The 25716-nt window shown below is 32.9% G+C and overlaps 1 protein-coding gene across 1 annotated transcript in view; it reads right to left on the reverse strand.

Moving 5' to 3' along the window:
• LOC118190188 (uncharacterized) overlaps positions 1–25466 on the reverse strand; it is a 52462-nt gene extending 26996 nt beyond the window's left edge. The window contains exons 1-5 of the mRNA XM_035360862.2: positions 25317–25466; positions 22811–22993; positions 17700–17793; positions 13985–14169; positions 5302–5480 (exon numbers count right to left, since the gene is read on the reverse strand). Coding sequence (XP_035216753.1) covers positions 5302–5480; positions 13985–14169; positions 17700–17793; positions 22811–22993; positions 25317–25338 — 663 coding nt within the window. The 5' untranslated portion in view covers positions 25339–25466. The remainder of the gene's footprint in view (positions 1–5301; positions 5481–13984; positions 14170–17699; positions 17794–22810; positions 22994–25316) is intronic.
• Between the last annotated feature and the right edge of the window lie 250 nt (positions 25467–25716).

Raw genomic sequence — 25716 nt, forward strand, 5'->3', positions numbered from 1 at the left:
TTAAGATAAAATCAACTTGTTAGCGTAAAATTACCTCACGTTGTATTATTAGTGGAAATATGTTTATAGGTTATTATTAGTAATTAAATATTTATAGTTATATTATTAGTGGGAATAGGAAGGCCTTTAAATGATAAGCTCAACAATATGCTTCCATACGAAACTATCACAACAGACGACATTCTGACATCATACCAGGCGAAGATATTTCATACGACCATCATAACAGACATTCTGAACATGGAAACCGAGTGAATAGAACATAACTTTTCAATTCTCTACATTCCTCAATAATAAGATATAATTTGAGTTAAAATGGGGTTTTTAGAACGCTTATCTTACTAGGAGATTCAGGGAATGGAATTGAGGTAGCTCGTACGATTTTCACTTTCTCATCCAACAACTTATGACTAGAGAGTGAAAAAGAGAAAGTGACTTATATTTCAGCTTCGGTGAACCAACAGAGCCAAATTATGCGCCTGCTTAATGCTATTGGCTGAATATCATTCTAACACTTATACACATGTGTGAAAAAATTCATGAGACTTAGAATGGAAATCTTTATGATCTTCACTTTAGGATCAATATTAGGTGGCCCCCTCACTTCTACATAATATAACATTATCTTCACTGCTTATTGGGTCACAGTCACAGAGTTAAGGGAAATGAGAGTTTAATTAAACTTTTGTTTTATCTTTTCTCTAAAATCAGTTCATTGTTTTCAGAATATTATAGAATATTATATTGGATATAAAAGTCTCACATCGCTTTTCCTCCTACTCAAACCTTTTGATTTTATTTACTTATATATATAATAATAAACACTTTCCCTCACTACTTACCTAACTTGAACGTAGATTTAAGGCCTAGCTGTGCATTTATTCTTGAATTTCCTATGCACACGACTACAATGAAAATTTTCCACAGATGAAATAGCAGCAATTCTTATTTTGCCAGAACAGGAGTTTCGCGTTGTGAAAACCGCAATGTTAGTGTTGTTAATAATAAGCGAAATCTTCAAAACTGAGTAATTTATTCATCTGCGTTTTATTAGCCCACTCGAAACAGAATTTTGCATTGAATCAGCTATAAATGGCTGAATCACTTTTCAGATTGTTGCCACTAAATATTATCGCCCCGTTTTATATATTAAGAAATTAAATAATGAAGAATCTACATGAATGTATGTAGGTTTCTCGAATTTAGAAAAACAACAGTACCTAGAGCCATTAGATTTTGAATAACGTAATCATCCACACGAACATGGGCACATAGAAGCCCGAATTTTCAATTTCGAATTTCTTTTATTATCTATTTCACATTTTATAAATTTTAACGAATTTTGATTAACAAACTCAACAATTTCGAAACAAGCAATGACAAATTTTATAGTATTGCTGTTGAATTGAATTTTATGTGTTTACATGAGAAGAACATTATAACACACAAAACATTACAAAGTCCCTTTGAGGGCAATATATAATCTGAAAGCTTTCAGATATTTTAGTTATTTGAATAGTTATTTTTTACGTTTTTATTCATTAAGTAGTCTTTTTGTTACCTTCACCGATATGTTTTGAACTCAAGTTTGCCCAATTAAACATTTGATACGAATAATTTCGAATTATTAATACAATATATTATTACTTTATATATCATTTTCTACCTTTATTTTCTACCTATCATTTTCTACCTTTATTGGTTGAACACGCCACAGCGTGTTCAACCAATGGGGCCGTATCGAGCGGTAGAATTAAGGGCAGCAAAATTTTTAGAATTTACGAATGAATCGGGAGGCAGAATTTTTATGTCACGAAATTTGCCTCGGGTGGCAAAAAATCTGTTTCCGGCCCTGATTATCGCGGCAGTAATGATAATTTCTTTACCGTCATCGTGATAATTATTATATCAGTAAAGAGTGTGATAAATTAAAATGAGCTCAATGATTGATATAATTCTGTTCCTTTTGCAATGAAATTTTACTTGAAATATATTTAAAAAATTTTGTATTATTAGATTTCATTTATTTCCATTAATATAAAATGCATACAAAAATTTTCATAAGTTTCAGATAGGAAAGCGTGAAGAAAATTATGCATTGCTATCATAGACTCTAAAAGTAAATTATTCTTTACTATTGCGCTACTTACGCTTATCTTATATGAAAAAATAAAACCATAAAACATTCCGTTATCCATGGAACATAAAAACACTCGATTAGAACCTTAATCTCTCCTAAAGAAATGTAATCAGCGACGTAGGTTCTGAATGGCACTGCAAATATTTAACAACTGTCACACAGTCTTAAAATAGAAGCTTTCAAAAGCTTTGTGTAAAGTATTAACACTAAAGGTAAAACGCCAAAGTGCTCTGTTTATAGTAGATTAAAAACGTGTTTAACATGCTTTTTAAAACAGACTTCCTGCAAACGACATTTAAATACACCCGTCAGTTTTAATATTTTGATAGACTTAACGGATTATGAGTCTTTTTCAGTTTCTGAATCATTTTCGGAATATTTTTTATATTACACATTGGCTCGTATAATTTTGCTTAAAAGACTCTCCCTTTTTATACTAAAACAATAGATTTTTGCATGAAGATATACATTTATAGAGAACCCATTATAACAAACAATAATCGGGATTATTAATAAAAAAGCAATGCAATATTTTGGTTTGCCAGAATCCAAGTGCACATAGGAATGTTAGAGTTATAAGGTATTTCTCCCGACTTCTTAGAGTGCCTTCGTGGTGTAGTGGTCTGCACGCTGGGCGCGTATCCCAAAGGTCCGCGCTTCTATTCCCGGCGAAAGCTTGATAAAAAAAACATTAATTATATTTATAGGTAAATGAAGTTATCTGATAAACTACACTTTTCCAATATCATTCTTTATGAGAGCTCTACGAGCCATAGAAATGCCGCAGAAGGTAAGTTCTTTTAGTGAATCTTAGCATCGAGGGGGAGGGAATTGAAGAGATATCGAAGGGGAAATTTTAATCTTTTAGTCGAGCTTCAAATCTGGGAACCGAGAGAGGTGGAAAATTATGAATATGTGCTAAGAGTAAGAGAAGTTCGAAGAGGAAATTTTAATATTTTAAGTCGAACTTAGAAAATAAAATGTGGTAGAGAGGTTTCATTGTGCATTCAACAATGAGTATCGACTTACAATTCTGTGTTCATAAAAAATGAGTGGAATCTCAAATGAGTGGAATCCAAGTGTCTGTGACTTAAGTTAAAAAAGGATTCTTCATGTTAATGCTATTTGAAAGAGACAGTGGTTGAGAAACAGGTTTCACAGAAAAAGCAGGAACTGGTGGTATGTAGAAGACGATTTACTTTGGTGTTAAAAAGTAAAAAAGGCATCTATAGTCATCTTATTTACTTTGAAATAGATTTCAAAGTAAATAAGATGCGCAGGGATCAGCATTTATGAAAAACTAACTGCAGATTAATGTTAAATCACATAATATAAGAGTAATACCCGTTTTCTTCGCATGCTTTCGTTGTGTGGTGGTCTGCACGCTGTGCTCATATTTCAGAGATCAGGGGTTCGATTCCCGGCGAAGGCATTGCTGATTTTTCCTCTTGTCTGCTTCCAAAATTAATGTCTCTACAAGTGATTCGAAAAAGGCTTAATAATAGGAAATCTTTCCTTATCTGTTTGAAAGTTCAGATGTTGCTTCCTTCAATATTTATAAATTTAAGCTTTCAACATTTTTATTCCCAAAAAGTTCAGCAATAAACAGGAAGATCAGAAGCTAATAAATGAATACTTTGCCTCAATATTAAAATAATTTTTCAAAAAGAGAATTGAAAATTTGCCTGAAGGATGAAGAGAAGGCATAGAGAATTCTTTAGAATAAATAATATTATGCAATTTCAAAAGTGAGATTAAAACTGTAAGATTAAAAAGGTGTTTAAAGAAATTCTGAAAACCGAAAGAGTCATTCCAGAAAGATTTAAGACAACTGACTTCAAGGCTCTTTGGGGGGGGGGCACCTTGATGCTTTGATTCTAAATGACTTATCATTTCATTAAAGATTCTCTTCTAGCAATGTATTTTTTTACTGCTTTTTGAAAGAAACTTACGATTCGTATTTGTGATTTAAATTAAATTTTTATAAGTTCCAATGAATCCTAACTCGTCTATAATTTTGTTACTAGCTGAAATCTCAAGCTGTTACACATACAAAGTAGGGCAGAAAAACGTAATATACCTATAATCATTTTTAAGCAAATTGTAGAGACATTAGATATTTTTGGAAGAATAAAAGAAGAAAAATTAGCAACCGCTTCGCCGGGAATCGAACCACGGACCTCTGGAATACCGGCCCAGCGTGCAGAGCCACTACACCACGAAGGCACGCTAGGAAAGGGGGAGAAATACCTTATAAAATAAAGGTAAAATTTAGATCAATTTCAAGTTCTGAAAATGACAAAATGTTTCAAATGTCGTCCTCCATGGTCTACACATGGCTGGTTTCGATCAGCGAAACTTCGCATAACGTTTCGAAATATTTTTCTCGGTACGGCAACTATCTCATGTTGAATGACGGACTTAAATTAGGATAAGGAACTTCATTTCTGGAAGTGCACTCTCGATTTTAACTAATTCTATTGGAAATAGTCGCAAGCCAAAAGATCAAGTGACCTGGATACCTTTACGTGGGGGCACTAAAAACTCCCGGAATAATCTCTCAACAATTCTGTCGAATTCCTAGCCATGTGGGCATTTGCCCTTTTTTATTGAAGCAGAGCTCGGTTCGATATGCCCGTAAGAAACACAGGATGATCAGCTGAAATTCTGACACTCGATACCCGTTATGAGTATCGTAACATTGTAACCCATTATGAGTATGGTGTGGACACTAAAAAAGCTGTACAAAGTTTCACTGAGGAAGAGAACATTTCCAAAATGCCATATTCAGAACTTAATATTGATATAGTTTTTATTTTTAATTTCTTTCAACCGTGGCGTAAATTTAACTGCTAAACTACAATATCAACAGATATGAGTTCTTCGTATTCACCGTTTCATTTAATTTTAAAAAACCGTCAGATTTCTCTATCCTACCTTATATTACTACTTTCATTTATCCTATTATTATACAAATTACACCGCTGGGAGTGAGCATTTAATATTTATCTTATCTTATATTTTAGCCAAAGTTGAATATTGTAATTTCCATTTACGAATTAAAAAAATGACACTAATAATTTCATATCAAAATAAGCAGTATTGTTTTAATTCTTCCAGACAATTAATTGTATCAAATTTACAAAATGCATATTATTTACCTTTTCTTCTACCTTTTTTTCTTCAGTGGAGTTTTCCTTCAGTTTCTGAGCTTCCCTCTTGATGGCATCTACGGCTGCAGCAGAAATACCCTTTATGCCATCCTTAATGGTACCCTTTATGAAGCCAACGACTTCAGCCATGTTTTTATCCAAAGCTAACCGAGCTTCGAGGTAAGCATCTGCAGGAGAAATAAAAATGTTACATTTTTATTTTTGAGAATGATTTCCCAAAATAATAACTAAGCAGTGATTTTTTTTTATCTTAAAATCACTATGGACCCATTTCAATCAAGACGATCAGTCACATTATACTGAAGTTTAAGTTAAAGTACTAATATCAGTTTGATCCACCTAACAGCTTAGTAAACTCAGTGTTACGGCTAATTCTGCAAACACAGAACAGTGGTAAACAAAACAGAACAACGAAAATTTTATTTGACTATTTAATTTTTTTTAATTATATTTTTTTTTATTTAACTTGTGGGTATGCAATTTAAATAAGCAAAGCACGAGGGAAGATTCTTGCGAAACAATAAAAAATATATGCCCAAATAATTAAATTAAATTCACATAGTCAAAAGATGCAACCAAGCTTCCAGAATTAAAATTCACATTTCATTCGCCGACCTAAAATACTCATGGTCATTGATAGCACAAACAGAAAATTCACTGCGGAGAGTCTCATTGCTGAAACATAAAGCAAATTTTAAGAGCCCCTTATCTTCCTCTTCATTAGTTTCTGATATAAATTTTCTTTTCGTTTTAATCCCAAATTACAAAATTCAAATTTCATGGAGGAAAGGACATGGTGGCCATCTTGGTAATGATCAAGCAGATGAATTAGCCAAAGATGCAGTTCTTAATCAATATGGTATTGAATCATCTTTTCATAGCCTCGTTTAAATTCCAAATACCAACTAAAATAAATTGCTTAAAAATATTGACAAGATATCTCGAATAATATTTCACAGGGAAGTTGTACATGTAATTTGATTTTCATGTTAAGCTGCACATCTGTATACTCGAATCCTTCATTAAATTACTATGTAAGAGGACACGGACCCTTCACATATTTCTACGCAAGCAATCTCCACTAGCTTTATATGTGGAGAACAGGGAACTCCTGATCTTTACACTTAACTGAAGATAATCGTATAATATCCCAATAAACTGGCATTCTAAAAAGTTTCTAATTAGAGATAACATCAGTATCCCAGTTTCAAAAATTATGCAATGACTCTCTTCTTATGGCCTAGAGATTTGCTAAGTATAGGTTCTTCATGCTGCATAAATCTAATGAATTTTTACATCGTGTAAATATGTTCAAAAGGAATCCACTTGTGAACTTTATAAAGAGCAATAACCTGCTCCAATATACCATATGAAGTACTGTTTTTAAAACTATTTTGGTTTCTTGCCAAAAGTACCTTCTGTATTTCCCAATTTTTGCATTTTCAGACACCTGAACTCTTACCATGATTTTTCGTGTTAATCTTGCCATTCAAACGATTTGACCCCATAGGCAGTTCTGTAGTATTATTAGTACAATTTATTATGTTATCGTGTTCCCAGTAGTTACTATATTTATTTCATTATGCTTATCTGCTATTTTTGTTACATCAAAACAGGTGTTCTCAATTTAATTTGTTAATTTCAAATTGTATTGAAATTATATTGTAATCGCTTTATGTCGTAAAGCATTATTTTAAATAAATACTGGATGTAGGATGCAGGGTTGGATTGCACGATCTGCCAAAATAGGTAAACTCTAACAGATCCTTTGGAAGGCTTCAGTCGCTCATTCTCCTCAAACTTTCTTCGTAATCTCTTATAAAGCTTAGAAACTAACCATACCATCTAACCCTAAAATTTTTTAGGGTTAGTTGGTGTGGGAAGGTATTACCAGTTGACCCATGATATATCGCTGGTGTACCCCATACTTTTGCCTGTACCTGTTACTCTCAAAATTTAAATTTAGTTAACAATCAGAAGAACTTAAACTTCATGCTCTTGTATGTAGCATTTGAAAGGACTTTTAAACTGGACGAGTCCTGTGTGAGAGAGAAACCACAAGAACTAGCAGTCAGTCTTTAAAAAATTAATATATTTGTCACCAGATTATTTTATAATTATACGCATAGTCTTGAAAACCTTCTCAAAACGTACAGGAACAAATTTTCGTTCCTAAACTGGTTTCTAAATTAAAAAGCTTCGAAATCAAAATACTTTGAAAATATTCTCTAAAATAAACAATAGTTCTCCAGTTATTTCATTGCATGTCCGCAGAAATGAAGATGATGTCATGACGTTTAAGTTAAAACGAAACGCAAGCATGAAGCCATTATACCCGTAAGAATAGCCACGTGAAGTCGGAAGCTTATCAAGGCAAATTCCCATGCCTGTCAGACCTTCAATGTATCCGCATTATTCCAATGGCTCAGGTCCCAGAGCTGTAGATGAAGTCCTACTGATTAGCAGTATTCGTCCATCCTGCTGTAAAAGAATGTTTGTGACCTGATTCATTTGCAGAGACGAATAAAATCGTCATGATCACCGTCTAAGTATATAGGAAAATATATTCTTGAACTGAAGAGCTAACGTCTTTTCTTATGTTTCAGACAATCAAAGAATTTCTCTTCTCTTCTTTCCCTCAGTGCCAAAAATTTTTAATTATGTTTTTGTTATGTTATATTGTCTGAATGATAGTACAATCGCATTTTCGGAATTACATTCCGCTAGAGGATTATGGACTCAGTGTTCATAAAGACTTATGCTTATGCTAAAAAATTGAGTAGCCCTATGTTTCGTAGAAAAAAACAAGGTAAAAGAAAATATGCTTCTTCGTTTTATTGAAACAGAATATAATTTTATCCTACATCCATCTTCCGCATTTCTGCCATTAGTCAACTAGCAGCCCAATAAAATTATGAGAATGTAAAAAGGTAAGGGTAAAGATTAGCCTTCATAGAACTGCCTGTAATAAACTTTAAAGTAATAGAGTAGTTCTTGAAGTATTCACCATCCATATCACCATGGGGATACAGAGAGCAACAAGCTGAATCCTTGACTCCAATCCACTGTAAATGTTGCTGCAAATAATCATGGTAGAGTTTATTTATTTTGTTGAGCAGGACTTCACATGTTGTCCACTGCTGCATCAACATATAAGGATATTTCTGCTATTTTTCATTTCATTGTACATAATTTTTTAATATTACGCAAAGGTAAAGGGAAGTTAGGTTGAGCCATAAGGGATCCGGCCTTGGCAAGTCTATCTGCCTGCTCATTTCGAAAAATATCATAATGGCTCGGAATTCACTGAAGGACATAAAGCTCTTTCTACTTTCCCTTAGATCAAATTGTTTCATTTCATAAGAATGAACCTGGACATTTTCATAATAGTTAGAATTGTTAAATGACAAAATATCAGCTTGTGAGTGATTGGAAAACACAATATTTTGATCTAGCCTATTTCTTAATTTATCAGTTGCATATATTATAGCAGCTATCTCTCCATCAAAATTGTCACTGTACTTCCCAACAGGACAGCCAGTGCTAAAATTACTTGAACAGACTCCAGCACCAGAAATTTTTATCGCATTTTCTCCTGAGTCATCTGTTTAAACATGGAACCACTTGTCTGGACGATACCTGTAATATATGGTAGCCAGATCAGCATTTTGTAACTCATTCGGAGTACAAAGCTGTTTGTTTATATTCCAAACAAGATCTAGATATCTTTCCAGCTTAACTAAATTTAAATCGCTTTTCCGCTCCTGTGAGAAAAACTGAAGATTATATAGGAGCATCGTAAATATCATAAAGATCATATACAGGCGAAAGGAAGGACCTATGAGTCTTTAGTCTTTCACTTGCTGATCTATAGCAATTTTAAAAATTTTATTTTCTTAAGATTTTTTTCAAGAATTTCTTAGATTTTTTCAAGAAGAATCATATCAATCCGTTGATACTTTCACTTAAAGGCTTCAAATCTGTCTATAATTCCATAGCAACAATAGGAGTGTTTGCGCCGCCAGTGATCAGCCGCAAGATGTTGTTTTGGAAAATGTCCGGCTTGTTTCTAATAGAATCTGAGGCAGTAATAAAAACCCTCATTATCATATTCAACAACGGGACGCACATAACGTTTATAGGCTATACACAAAACACGTTGGGTTGAACCCCAAGTAATACCAACTAAACGTTTCAGTAGTTTAGATCTCAAAATGTCCTCGATCAATCGATGCATTTATTTCTTTTTTCAAAGATAATTTTGTGTCTAAATGAAAACCCAAGTAAATAAAATCGTATATTCCATTAAAGATCATAATTCATTAAAGATCTTAATGAAAGGAAATGTCATTATATTTAGTACTAAGAGAAAACAATTGGAAGGTAGGTTTTTCATTATTTACTACCGTATTATTTTCATGAGTTCAGGTGAACATTTAAGACCTGTTGAAAGACACTCTCGAAGACAAAAACGTCGGATCCAGTAGCCCTCATTCCCATATCCTCAGGTAATAACAAGATATTAATGCCCGGGAGAGATCTAGAAATATTGTCAATTAAATCGTTTATCATAACATTAAAAAGAATAGGACTTAGTACTGCTCTCTGAGGTAAACCTAGTTTTGTTTGTCGGTAATCCGACACAATTTAACCATATTTAATATTTATAATTCTCGGTTCAAGAAATCTTTTAATCCATCTATGTAAATTGCCAGAAATGACACAGGAAATCAGTCTTTTAAGCAATCCAGCACTCTGAATTTTATCAAAAGCAATTTTTATATCTATGAATACAGAAAGGGTACTTTGCTTTCTCTGAAAGCTATCCTTTATCTCTTGTGACAAGCGGACTATTTGTTCAGCAGTACATCTATGTCTTCGAAAACCCAACTGCCTTTCCGAAATGACACTAGCTTTGTCCAATACAAACACAATCTGTTAGCAACAAATTTCTCTGTTAATTTACAAAAATATTTTTAAGAGAGACTGGGCAATAAAGTGTCCACATTCTCTGTTCTTTAAGTCTACATTCTCTGTTAAGTTTGAGAAATAGCACTATCAGAAATAGGCTTTCTCCAGGTACTTGGCAAACCATTTTTCCAAGTTTGTTTTATAAACTTCAATAATACAAGTTTCGCAGAATTTCCATGGCTAGTGAAGAATTCAGGTACGATTCCATCAGGACATGCACTCTTACCCTTCACTAAAGTACCAAGACCATTTTTCAGATCCTTCATACTGAAATCAGCATCGAAAAGCTTCGTTGATGTATTTTTGCCTTGTATAGCTCTCAATTTATTTTTCTTTATTTTAATAGTAGGTTTGAAATTACTAATTTTAGCATAGTGCTTACAAAAACCTGTGAGTCTCTATGCCATGTCCTCTAAAATCCAGTTCTTCCCAAAACATTTTAAATGAAGAACATTTAGACTCGATAAGGAATCTTTATAAAATAGCCTGTGCCTTACGGAGCACTATACAGTCCTCCTTAAGTCCAGGTTTACTGTCTGACGAGTTTTATCTCTGCCACTCTTGTTTTAGCAGATTTTCATTCCAAAAAGCAGTTTGGGAATTGGTTTCTGCAGATTTATATTACAAAAGCTTTACTGAATACTAAATATAATAAAATGATAACTACTAATTTATAAATTCAGAAGTTAGATGATATTTGGAAGTCACAGTGATATTTCGAAATTTCAAAAAAAAAAAAAAAAAAAAAAAAAGCATTTTAAATCGAATCTCAACTCTGTGAAGTCGCTAGTGGGCAGTTAATAATGCCTGAATCAGCCAAAGATAGTATGTAAAATTTGAAAATGGGTTAGAAAGGGATTGAAAGGCTTCAGCAATTATTGCTGTCATCGTAAAATTATCTGAATGGGCACATGCAAAACTAAAATTTCATACGAGGCCTAGATGAAATTGCATGTAATCCAGCAATCAAGAGGTTTACATAACTAAAGCGAATCTTATGAAACAACTGATATCTAAAAACATGAAAACTAATAAGATGATTCAGAGATATTTAACTGATTTCTTTCACATTGTAGATACATTTTCTGAAAAAAATATACAGAAGAAATTCCTATCTAAGTCGGTGTTCAAAATTAACAGAACGTTTGCATTTCATTGAATATGTCTAAAAGTAATGGACAGAGTTTAATGAAATTCGGTATGGATATAAGTTTAATAGTACAAAACATTTACTTTATAGTAATCATGCTACACATTCCCGATCGAGCGTTAAGCTTGTCGATGCTGGTAGATCTAAATCACAGATTGTAATATCAAACAAAAAATGAGGCTAATGGAGAGATGGTCCCCTCTAACAATCATATAACACTTACAACATGAGTTCATACTAGAAATGCGGCACCTGTGGTAATTGGTCCCACTTCTGTAGAAATATTTATTTCAGGTTCTAGAAGGCGCTAGGTGTGGGCAGACAAATTGCGTCGGTCCTCCAAGAGCGTTCTGGATATATTCTATATCGCATAAATCTGGAGATTTGGCTAACCAATCCCTCCTGTTAATATTCTCATTTTCCACAAAATCAGCCGCCAGATTAACTCTATGTGGATGAGAGTTGTAGTCCACGAAAATGAGATGAGGGCAATTGTATTCCGAAAAAGCGAACATAGAGCTTTAAGATCTCGTCTGTTTATAAGAAAACATATTATTTATGCCTTACTCACATCTTTCTATAAATCAAACAGTCCTTTGAGCATTGTACACAGAGCATCATTTTTGGACCAGAGATCGACCATAAAATACAGAATACCGAGCACGAAATCCATTACTGTTGCAATGGATCTCACGTAGCAGCTTTTTTATTTTAGCGACACGCAAATTCATGTCTGGTCAGTATGGCGGATGTTCCATTACCTCCTACTGCCAGCGTCGCAGAACATGCGTGATAACGTTTGAATTAAGATACCGCGCACTGCCATACAGGATGATGAGATTCACCAACAAATGTCGTTCTGTCTGTGGACGCAGATGATGCCTCGGATGACAAATGTTAGCATCTTCCGAAGCATTCCGAGGTATTATAATGCAAGTTCTGTCATGGTTCTCCTAGCACATTGATGATGGAAGATTCTACAATTCCCATCATACTTAGCTGATGTGAGTCTGTGGTATTATGTACTCATTATTGAAATGAAACAAGTAGTATAAAAGATACATTACAGCATTGCAGTAAAAGAGTGGCTACCTAAGATTTAGGGCGGTCACCGTCGAACATAAACAGATATGAATCTACTAACGGTGTACAACGGTACAACGCTTTTCAGAAATTGGTTGAAGATGGTAGACATGGTTGGCAATTAAACTGAATAATCGCACTTATTTGTGCATATGGTAATGAAGTCTTTTTAAAACTATCGACGTGCTGCCACTATCGATGTACCAACCCTTGTAAGTTGTATACTAATTATTGAACTGCAAAGTGAAAAAAAAATATTTGTAACTATTTTTGTATTTGGATAGCTCACAAACCATTAATTACTATTAAATATTTTAATTGTTCTTTTACTTTTATATTTGCTAATGAATTTAAATCAAGTCTGTGCCCACCGGCTGCAGACTGAGTATTAGCAGTAAAGACCCCTGAGTATTAGCAGTAAAGATACCATTTCAAACCCTGGGGAAATAACTGACTACGTGTGCGTTTTCGTGATTTTCCACATGTTTAATTTTAATACGTCGCATTTTTTCATAGAAAATTTTCTACAAAGGCATTCTTTTCCTCTAGCTGATAGCTCTCGAAACAATCTCTTGCTATAATCATATATATTAAAGTCTGTGAAAGGGATAGTTGGAAGTTAGTCAACAATTACATTTTAGGTTAGCAAATTTTTTGTTTCGAACATTCATCATATGATAGATGAAAGAGAAGCATACCAACTTTAAGTTTTGGTAAAAGTATTCTACAAGCAAATCATTTCTGCCTGTATAAAAAAAGGACTTTTGTCATATTCATTTAAACACAATTTAACGTTTAATCCTCGAAGTACACGGTTTGTAATTATGCACGTGATAATCATCTACTTGAAATAATGAATGCTTTCGTGGAGAACGGTTCTTAGAGAAACTTTCTTATATGCATACTGTTGTTGTCTTGTCCATGAATTTCATGGAAAAATGGTTGCCAGAGCCTCAAGGAGGTTGGATTTTATTTCCACTTAAATTTTGAGGGACAACTTCCGGGGGGATCCGAGGGTTTCCTATCTCTCTTCCCTACCACCAATCCCCGCGAGAGGACTTTGACTTTCGGCTCGCCATATATTTTGAGCGCCCTCATGCCTCAAAAACATCAACATTTACAAACATCCATGCTTTCTCCGAGACCCGAGCCCGGGAACTTCGGTACCACAGTAAGCTCCCTTAAGCGCTTTACCATCTGTGCAGCATATATCCATGCTGTACATAGAGGAACTGCAAAAAAGATCCATGTAACCAATCTATTCATAGGGATTTTGAACCTAGGTCGAATTAACTGAGTTCAATGGTTTCAAAATAGTCTCAGATTTTTTTAAATTAAACATATCGCTATCTAACATTTTAATTAAAAACCAAAAATTTCTGGCATATATTTTAGCAATAAAATTAATACCATTTTCACTTTCGTAACAAAATTGTGTTACTGTTATCAAAATCAACAAGTACTAACCTGTTAAATTGTGAATTTTGTCTAGGTATTTCTCTAATGTGCATTTTCCGTTGTCGAACAGAAGATCAAAGTTACTCGTGACCAGAGACTCCCAACATTCAGTAATATTTCTATAAGCCTTCTTTACTTTGCTCGAGAAGATATTTTTCACGTTTTTAAATTGGGTGTATACTTTCTTTTCTTCGCTGAAAGAGAAATAACATAAAAAAGAAACGAAATAAAGGAATATTTTCCGATACAAATTAAGTTAAGCACTGGTAATGTTATATAAAAATATCTTATTTGTTCTCTGAAATACAAAGCATCACGAAAAATCTGAAAACAAAATATCAAAACTTCATAAATTTAAAACATAAGACCGTGCGATGATAATTTAGAAAGCAAATTTCAATCTGTGATAATATATTTTCTTAGTTGTGCTTGTTCTCAAGATCACATGAACGGTTTTTTACTTTAATACCGCTTGTGTGTTGATAGAGACCTAGGCATGGATCAAAAGACTATTTTCAGCGAGTGGCCAAAAATCTATTATTTCGAAAATCAAATTTTTCTTTTTTTTTAATATAATCCTGCATATGTATTTATGTTTATTAATTACTATACGATCATGGATTAATGGATTGAATGCTAAAACTGCCATTCTTATACACACATCCGCACACACATATATGCATATATACATATATAGCACAGAAAACTTTAGTGTATTTCACTAAATGTTATTCAGAAAGTCCAAAAAGGAAAATCCTGCGCAACTGCTGTATATTCTCTATTATAATTTTTAATTATATATATATATACGTTATATATACTATTAACCTCACTATTTTATTATTTTCCTTCAAATTTCTTTTACCCTCTTCTCCTTTACCAGTTATGCAGGCTATGTAAATGCTTTAATAAAATGTCCATCTAAACATTAGGCAGCAATCTTTTAGCAACACTGTTCTATAAACATGTTAGTCTTTCTGTAAAAGCTATTTTTCACACGACCTTATTTACCGCACTACAGCAAATAGAATATGTTCGAGTCCCCAACAAACTGCTATAACTTTCCATAATACGTAAAATTTTAAGAACTTTTTTATTAAGTAAGTATTATTTTAAAGTAAGCAGAACAAAATTTCAATTTCGAATTTTATTGTTACATATTACCTCGATTTCTAAAGTAATACATAGCCATTCTTTATAAGTATATAACCTATGTATTACACGTTTGTATAACCGCAACGTTTGAAGCTTATGATCTTACATAAATATAATAGTCTTTAAATTATCATAGGTTCTATAGTTGAATATTGTATTGATAACACCATTATTCTGGTCTTAACCCTGCACTTTAATTAATCTTAGAATCTTTTGACGCTGGTTTAAAATCATAATTTGTGTTTAATGCAACCAATAATAAACTTAAATCGTGAAACAAAACGTAGAGAAAAATGAAATGTAATTTTCGTTTAAATGATTTTAAATAAAAATTAGTAAATCATTAGATCACGAAATGCATCATATAATTTGCAATAATGATATCTCCTATACAAAAAATGACTTAAGCTTTCTCCAGAATATTTGCCCAGACGTTCAGTTTTGTAAATCGGTCCCTATTTTCCCAAATCATCTTCATATAACCTCGAAAAGCGTAAGCTTTTATTTTCTTCTTTTTCTCAGCTTTCTCCCGGTCACTTATACGTTATCTGATGTGAGCATGTACTGTGAAGTAGCGATAATCAATCCTCTGAGAACGCTATTTCCTAAATTATGAAAAGTTTCTCTTGTTTAATATGAAATCTGCTTCATATTAAGAAACTTTTAATTGAAAAAATGATTTGTCATAATTGTAAGAACTTTTGTTATTCTAACCAATTATTTTCAGTCTTCTTTTCCTTTCTCACCTGATTCCAGTTTCCAGCCGGAATATAAATTTGTAATGATGTAGATGCAAATCTAAACGTGTTGCAGAAGCAGTATTTAAGCTGCGTTTCAAGAGTTCGAAAAGAATAGTAACGGCTTTAGTTCCAAGTTCATGCTACGTGTTTGAAATTATCTCTAGCCAATGTTGGACACCTTTCAGTTAATACTGATATGTCTAGACTCGGCTTTGCCGATTTAGCGCTTAGTTAGACTAGAGGAGCCAGTCGTTAGATATCTCAGTTTATTAGTGATTTGTTACGTTCTTATTTTCTGTTAAATTTACGTTAGCCACAAACGGTAGTGATTTGTGAGCACTAAGTGCGTGCATCGGTTTTAATTTAGTTTAAATAAAAAAGGTTATTTAAACCTTATCTTCTGCAAGAATTTTTCATCAAGACGTAGCAATAATTCGCTACTTCATCTTCTAGATAGAGTCCAAATTCTATGCTACCAAAAAGAACAAGGATCTTCTAAAGATCCTTGATCCAAAAAGAACAAGGATACTATATCTTAACCTTATTTATTATTCTGAATAGTTTGGTAGAAATAATGCAATATGCAGCTTCGTTTCTAATTTAGTTTTTCTGAGCTGCATCATGAAACGTTTGCAAAGTTTAAACTTGCAAATCTCATGAGGTATCCAAAATAAAAAGAAAAAGGAACTTAAGAGGATTATTCACAATCCTGTGAGATGTTTTTTTCTCAAATGTTCAGTATGTGATACGATAGGCATCTATGAAATAAACTATTTCACTCCTCACGCAGACAGCTATGTCTTGATTGGCAAAAGCACAACGCCGATGATACGATTGCTAAAATGCTGGAGATTAACTGGAAGTGGAGACATAAAAACAATGTGCTTGACATATCCTACAAGAAAAAGTTGTATGGAGATTAAATCCAAAGGCTGGCGTGGTCTTCGCATTAGAGAACCATCATCTTATCTTGTCGTCCTGCTCATATTTGTGAAAAATTTTGACTAATATATTCTCTCATTTTTTCTCTATTTCTGTGAAAAATATTGATTGGAATGCATCCCCATAGGATCTCAAAAAAGGTTGTCTACAGTAGCAAGCCAGATAACTGTCTTCTTGAAAGAGATATCATCACTGTTTTCATTCGACATCAGCAAATTTTCCAGCACGTTCTAATAAATCCTCCTAATAAGGCATAAATATTTGCCATACCAGTAAACGTAGACACATGATAAGGTATTTCTCCCGCCTCCTTAGCATGCCTTCGTAGTGTAGTGGTCAACATGCTGGACGCATATTCCTGAGATCCGTGGGTTCGATTCCCGACGCGTTGTTCACCTTTCACTTCTCCTGCTTCCAAAATAATTCTAATGTCTCTACAACATGAGCATTTGTGAGATATGAAAAAAAAAAAAAAAAAAAAAAAACTTAAATCTTACGTCTAATTGTATGTAACAAAATTTGCATTGGTTAAGTAGTTTATTTATGAACCCTATCAGTTACTTCTTTATAAACGTACGCAAAACTCTGTATATTTATTATTCATAGTAACACCTTAATATCAAAACATATATTACTCTCTAAAATCCCATTTCCATCTTGCTGGCTATAAAATATGTCAGATATTTCTCTAAATTAGTGATTTTATTTTGCAAAGAAACTTCCACGTGGTACTACCCCATAAATTAATAACTATGCAAAGAATCTATTTATACGGTTGATGTAACTTAGGTAAGAAAGCTGAGAAGTTTTCAGAATTGCCCCTGAATCAGAGACAATTATTCAATGCAATACTTCTACGCGGTAGAAAAATCCTAAAATTGTCTTACTCGCTGGAAGCATCTCGGTCTGGCAGGTCAGCCATGACTGTAGTCAAACTGTCTGCTACTAAATCACACACTCGACTCACAAATTCTTTGCTGTCTGAAACAAATAAAAAGAATATATATATATATATATATATATATATATATATATATATATAAAATTTATAATAAATATTTTTATATGGATATATATATCCATATAAAATTTTTTTATATGGATGAAATGAAATTTTTTATATGGATATATATATATATATATCCATATAAAAAATTTCAAAAATGGTTATATTAACAATAAATAAATGAAACCTTTTTAGAATGCTACATATAATCCAACATTACTTTTAATGTTATTTATACTGCACACTTTACACATACATAATTAAGGAGTCATAAAGCAGAGGTAAATGTTAGTTTGAATAAGAAAGGAAGTCAGTACGATCTCAGAGCACTGGAGGCTTTTACTCCGGAGAAAAATTGCAAAGCTGGAAGCCCAAAGATTAATGGCTGGATGTAATGATTTTCACTTAATCAATACAGCAATGATTTTTGAAAAATTAGGACTGATTTCAAATGAGTATAGAAGTCGCTAAATATATTATACTAAAACACATGTTAATAGATAAGCATAATGCTCTTTTTAATATACCAAAATTTTGCACTGAAATTTTAAATAACGGCAGAATTTTAAAATAAATTGCTTTAATTATTCTTAACTTAATGAAATAAAAATTGACCTATTTCTTTTAAAATATGTCATCTGCTGTAATTTTGTTGATCGGATTAGCTTTCTCTGCGCTTTGGATTGCGTTCTATTTAATGTTTTTAGTAGTTTAAAATATAGCTACTGATTATATTACGTGATATAGTGATATTGTACGAATATCTTTGAGGTGTTTTGTTATATTTCTTGTGGTAAGAACAAATTTTATTAACTTTTTATCGGACTTGTGTATTCACTCTGTTACGAACCCGTCCTTAATCTGTGAGAATTCACAGAAAATATGCTCTGCTTTCTCCTGTGGTTTTAACGGAAATTCATTGCTTCTCTAATTTAATTCACATTTTTAACATCTTGCTTCATAAAAGCAGCCATGCTGAGTGTGCCGGAACCTCTGGTAAAGCAATGGGCCGATCGTTTCTTCTACTTGAAGTTACGCTCTACAGTGTAGCTTCTATTTGAAGCTGACGTGCATACTGAACATATCATTTTCATTAAAAATTATTTTCCTGATTGGATGCAATGGAATCTTATCAGAGGTTAAGAAGCGAAAGAATTCTACCAGAATTCAAGAATCAGTTCATTTAAATTTATGATCTAATTCTTCGGTATGCCAGATGCATTTAAATATTGTAGTCACTGAATGTATCAAATGGACAATATGCACATCACAACTTCAGCGTATTATCTTAGCTAAACATCACAAACATATTATCTAGGACCGTTCTTTCATTTCATGAGTTAAACAGCAGAAGTCACTTCAAAAGTTAGCTTAGATCTATTAGCATAACTTAGTCTACAAAAATGGAAGTAAACAATCATGCATTGAAGTATTCAAATTAAGTACACAAAATTTGCTACTTAATAAGAGAACTTCGAGAACAAATTATACAAAGATGATTTACGAGAGTATTTTCAAGAAAATAAAAGAGTTAACTGGCAAGCACAAAACGGGATTCGCGTTGGATGAAATCATTGAACAGCTACAAAGGTAAGACTTAAAGATATTTCTGTTTCCGCTGTCTGATAAATGGGTGGAGTCCATACTTTTTTAATATATACAAATAAATAAATGTCTGCACTGTGATCCAGTCAATAAATAATTCTTGTATAAAACTGTTGCTGGAACACAAAAACTATTAAAACATCAGATTTGTTGTTGGTTTTGTCTTGTCCATATTACAATTAATGCTTGTTAGAGGCTACTCCGAATAGAAGTTGGACTTCAATTTTCCACCCTCAGTTTAAGAACTACGAGGGGTTTCGGAGTTCTCCCATACCTCTCCCCTTCCACCAATCTACACGATAGGACTTTCGGCTCTCCGCATATTTAGAGTGCCGCCATGCAGCACCGACATGCACACTATACATTTACAAAAATCCATGTCGTCAGCTGGTTTCGAAACGGTCCCTTCGGCACCGTAGTAGGCTCCTCTAACCACTATACCGTCTAGGCAATATTTGTGGTGAATGATTGAGCATGTAACATGACTTCGGTTTTTCGAAAGGCTGATGGGTATTGTCCGTTGTCGGTGTAAAGACATCTACTCAGAAACATTTCATCCACAAAATTAACAAACTATATAAGACGATCACGAATGGGAATAATTTACATCTCTTCAGACAAATATTTAGTCACATGACAGTGTGTCAGACAAATTCGGAACAGACAGAAAAGAAAACAAGACACCGGCCATGTGAATATCTTATACGAACCATTTCTAAAGTTACTTTCGACCCACCTTTACTCAAAAACTATTGGACCTACAACCTTGCAATTGCGTAAGTCCAATAGAGCTCACTTGAACACCTAGAATTCCAAATTTCATTAATCTACCTCTTATAGTTACGGAATTATTAAGTTCTCAAAAGAAGTATTTATATTTATATCACTCACTGACTGACTGACTCATCAAAAACCTAGACCACTTATTTATGACTTAGATACTTGAAATTTGGCTTCAAGGTAGATTAACTTCGAAAAACTACATTTTTATCAAGGTTAAATAAATTAATACTCATAACGAGCATAGGCAACGTAACCAATAGATAGCGTTGCACCTACAGCTATGATTCCTACAGCTATGATTAAAGCAACTGCTATGAGAAGTTGCCATCCGTTAGATCTCAACTCTTTTGTCGGCGATACCGACCAAACCGAATGTCGTTTCTCCCGAAACTGGACCCTTTTTCACATTTATGTTGTTATGATATAATATTTCTCAAAATATTCATAAAATCATATTGTTATAAAATTTGTACATATACGAATAATTTTAGTGAAATTATTGTATTTTTTTTTATAACGTAACATGAAAATCTAGAGGTAGGACGCTTTGCCGGATAAATAAGAATACATAGGAAAGGCCTATTTATCATTCAGTAAACGGCTGTCTACCTAAACCAAATAACAAATAGTAACTTCAAGAATAATCCGGTTATGGAAATCTTGCTGCAACTGAACTTGCTGCAACTTTTGTAACATGAAATATCTAAAAGAAAGCTATGCCAGAAAAAATAAGAATACAGGGGCAAGTGCATTTAATATTGACTAAATGGGTATAGTTCGACCGTCTCAAGCGCAACCCTGGTTGGCATTCTGCCAAAACACATAGACTCGTCCAAAAGGGGCGGTATTACTTGCTGCGACGTGAATGGTCTTCTCTTCTCCAAAAAGAGCTATGCTGAAGGGAAAGAAAGTCACCATTTTTCCGCCCTATTTTGAGAATAATTCGGTCCGAATGGCGCATGCGTGTTTGCGCTCATGGTCGCGGATGAGGCAGTCGAACTATATCTTGGTAATTTTTTGAGGTGTCGCCAAGCTGACAATGTTTTAGCAACTTATTTTGTCGCCAAATTTGGCGAAATTTTGGTCCGGTCCCTGTATTGCCGTAAGATGTATTGAAATTGAGTTAATGTAATTGACCACTATGTTAGCTGCAACTGTAATTCCACCCTCGTAATGTTTTCCAGTAATTTAGAGAAGCAGAAAGTGCTAGAAATATCTCGGTGGTTATCTGAAAACTATTTAAGGCCGAAGAGACAGCATATGCTCTCAGTTGTTTAGTTATTGTTGTTGTGAGTTGTTAGTTCCGAGTGACATGAGATATCCGACTTAGCTTTCTCTTTAGATACGCTTTGCATTGCGTTATGTTTAACGTTCTTAGTAGTTTGATGCGTAAATACTGATTGTACTCTGTGATACTGTGAACACCCATTTATGCGGAAAATTCCAGATCTTTGAAGTGCTTATTTTGATAAAATAAATTTTATTAACCTATCATCGGATCTACTTGCATTCAATCTATTACGAACCCGTACGCACGTAACAATGTCTCCAAATACAAGGGTATTGCAGTACAAAGCGCGAGCGCTTTACATTTCAAAACATAGAAATCTTGAGCATAAATCCAACATAACATGTTTCTTAAAATCTAGTAAATCTCATGTTTGCTTCTTAGAAATAACTACTTATATTATTTATTATGATGGGTATATATTATTTATGAAGAATAAATAAAGAATGTTAATATGACTATTTTAGAATAGAAAAAAGGAATTATAAGAGAGTTTTTTCACTCACATTTTAGAAATTTTTTTAAAATTATTACAAATTATTTAGTATAACATTACCATTTATTAGAAATCTCGAAAAGCATTTTGTTGTTTGGCTTGGTTTAGTTTATTATGACAAGCCACACCAAGGCTATCTGCTGGTGGTTTAACCAAACTTCGTGTGCAAGTAATGAATAAAATAAATGCACAGCTACGTCCTTAATAATTAATTAAAGTTGTTTTCTACTAAATATATGTCCACGTTTCCAGTGTGACGTTAATTTATAGTGAAATAATCCACAACGGTATTTTTCGCTGATATTTTGCTTTGCCATTTTTAACATCTTATTTTAGATACAGGACATTTTTTATTCCATACTTTTTATTTCTGGAGGGTTGACTGCTAATTTATTAGTCCTATTTTAAAGTTATTGCTAATGAAAAATTAAAACCTTCATACCAAGATTAGATCACAATTTCTTTTCATCTTATAATTTTAAGTTTCTTAAATTTCTTAATATTTTTTAACTTTTTGAAAATTTAATTATAAAATGATCAAGCTGTTTCATAAAGATTTTTGAGGTATGTGTAAAAACTTCTTCATTATATTAGACCATAATTACAAATTTTCATTTTTTTTTAAATTTTCGTATGAGAAATTTAAACATTAATTTCGTAGTCCTGTTTCAAGAACATGTAACAACTCTCGATAATATATATAGTATTAGAATATCAATGGCAAAAATCTAACTCGAGTTTTAGTTACCGTAGTTAGTTTTGATACTGTAGTTATCATAAATGACGCTAAGAAAACTAAAGAAATTTCAATTAAACTTACCTGCAAAAATATTGTCTGTAATTGGTTTGAATTTTTCATAGTAAACAGCATCCAAGGAATGACGATCACATTCAACAGCACTCGCGTATCTTCTTTTCTGTTCCGAATTTACTCTGCACAATAAAACTGCAAAAATTACTAATAGAAGACTCTTTGAAGACGTATTATGAATGCAACCGGTACCTAAAAGGAAAAAAAAATAAAAATCTGAAAGCCTTCAGATTTTATATTACTCCCAAATGGGCCTTTTTTTTTAAACTTTCTGTGTTACTTTTTATTAATTAAATGTCATGTTCTTCTCCCTTAAACCATAAAATTGAATAAATAATTGTTCAATAGATTACAAAATGTGAAATAGATAATAAAACAAATTCCAAATTTGGGCTTCCAGATGTCCATATTCGAGTTGAGTGTTACGTTATTCAAAATTTGATGTCTCTAGGTACTGTTGCTTTTTCACAGTGAGAGAAACAAGAATACATTCATGCAAATTCTTCACTATTTAATTTCTTTAATTATAATGCAGGGCTGTAATATTTGGTGGCAACGAAGAGTGAAACGCTGTTTATAGTGAACCAAAGCAAAATGCCAGATTGAAATGAATAGCCCTTCAGGACAAATTGCATTTAATATTTTATAATGCAGAAAACACATGTCAGAGAGAGAAAAAAGTAGCAATTTTATTTGCAGATTGAAAATAATAATTAATGTATATTCAAGTGTACTATTTTAATACCTTTAGGCAACTTTCGAATAGCCTTCTGTGCAGCTTCAACTTGGATTTTTTTGGTCGAAAAGAAGATAATTGTTTCAGAGTTCCGATTATTTGATAATCTATTTCAGCCACTTCATCATAGCACTGTAGTTCGTGCTAAAAATCATTATTATTATTAAACACCTTGAAGAAAACGATTTTCGAAATGTTAACTGTTTAGAATACTTGGACTTGACTTTCTGGAAAACTAGAAAGTGTTGCTGCTTATGAAAAATATTTATTGCGAGCCTCTTGTGTTAGCGATCCGATGAAATACTTGCAAGGTCTTTTCTTAATAAACGCACAAATCTCCTCGCGCTTTCAGTTCATGAGGAAATAACAATACAGTAATTTATTTTCTATCGCATTCATTTACCATTCCGAACAGCCTTTTCAAATGTTAAATTTTATGTTCTGTGTCTTTAATTGGTTTGAATTTTTCATAGTAAACAACATCCAAGGACGTCATCTAAGGGCATCCAAACAACATCCAAGGGCTTCTATGCCCAGGGAGTAATTCTCGAACGAAGAAGCCTGTCATAATTGTCCACTTCGAAATTGTTTCAGGTTCTCAGTTGAAATTTTGTTTAGGGATCGAATTGCAAATTTTTTATGTTTTATGTTTTATTTTTATTAGTATTTAATTAATTCATTCATTAAATTATAAATTCTTAAACTTCAACCTAGACCTTTCGAGATGCAGAGTATAAGAAGCAGAATATCATGAAGCAGATGTTTTAGGACTTACGTATTAACACAACCACCTTGGGGCAATTTGGCGGTCTTTTACAGATGAAAAGGTAAGCATTGCTTATTATGTACCAGTCTACGATTCTGGAGATATTTTTATAAGAAACAGTCCCAAAATATCGATATTTATTGTAAGCAAGCAAATATTGCACCTTATCAAGAGAAAAAACATTTTCAAACACAAATTTTAATTTTTAAAAGATTATACGATACATTAAAAAATAAAACATAATTTTTCGCGAGGGGGAGAAGAAGTTCTTCTCTGACTTTGTAGCGCTGTTCTTATTCTCACATACATAGCGATCTATTTCTTTATTTCCTTTTAAAAAGCATCAGAAAATTGTACAAACTTGCATTGCGCACTAGCTATCTATTAAACTCATCTCATCATTGTTCCTTTTAGCGATTTTGCGGCAACATATTGTATTCCTGCTGAACTTATACCACAGTCTCTTCCATTCCATTCCTTCCATTAAGTTGAAGGCAAAATTATCACGATTTGTCAATAAAAACCATGTGAACCCGGAATATGACAAAAAGAACTCATACGGGAAAATGGCGGCGTTGCTTGACTGAAGGACTATTATGAGCATTGTAGTCTAAAAGAATGTTTATGTGCATCTTTGCCGCAGTTTGACCCATTCTGAACATTTGGCAACTTCTACTAAGGTGGTTGCCATAACACGCCTATATATATTTTTCCTAATAGTTACCAGTCTATTTATAGCTTAAAAAATTTAGGAGAGCGGAGAGAATAAGACTCAATATTTCGCGATGAAAATGGGGCTGAGTCATAAAGGTTCGAAGAATTGTCGATAAAAATATGAACGTGTTAATAGGTAAACCAAAATATCGAAAAAAATTATGTTTCTTAAATGCATAATTAAATCAACTATAATTTATGTAAGTTAATTGGGGAAAATTTAGCACTTAATCAAATGGAAATAATCATATTTCTCACACTACTAAATGGTTAAAAAGAAAATAATAGGAAGAACCAACCTTTCATCGTAGCGGCCATCATGAATTGATTTCAGAACTGACGTGTCTCTTCAAATAGTAGTTGAATATCGGGATGAGAATGAACCTGGAATGCACCACCTGCTACAGTTCTGATTACTGATACAGTAGAATATTCAAACACGTCATCATAAGAAAAACGTAAGGAAAGCTATTTTGTGATAAGCAGCAAATATCTGCTATTGAAGATTACAGTGATTTATTCTCTAAAGTAAAGTTTTCTTAAGTTCAGCAGATAATCTGAAACCAACGGACACATTAAGAAGCCGGCAATCACTCTTCTGCCAAAGTTAATCACTCTTCTGCCAATTTTATATACAAGAACACTTTATTTTATATACATACACTTAATTTTATATACAAGAACACTTCTGCCAATTTT

The sequence above is a fragment of the Stegodyphus dumicola genome, chromosome 2 (genome assembly GCF_044657685.1).
Source record: "Stegodyphus dumicola isolate Sdum_Otavi_A_Nest chromosome 2, ASM4465768v1".
Lineage (NCBI taxonomy): Eukaryota > Metazoa > Arthropoda > Arachnida > Araneae > Eresidae > Stegodyphus > Stegodyphus dumicola.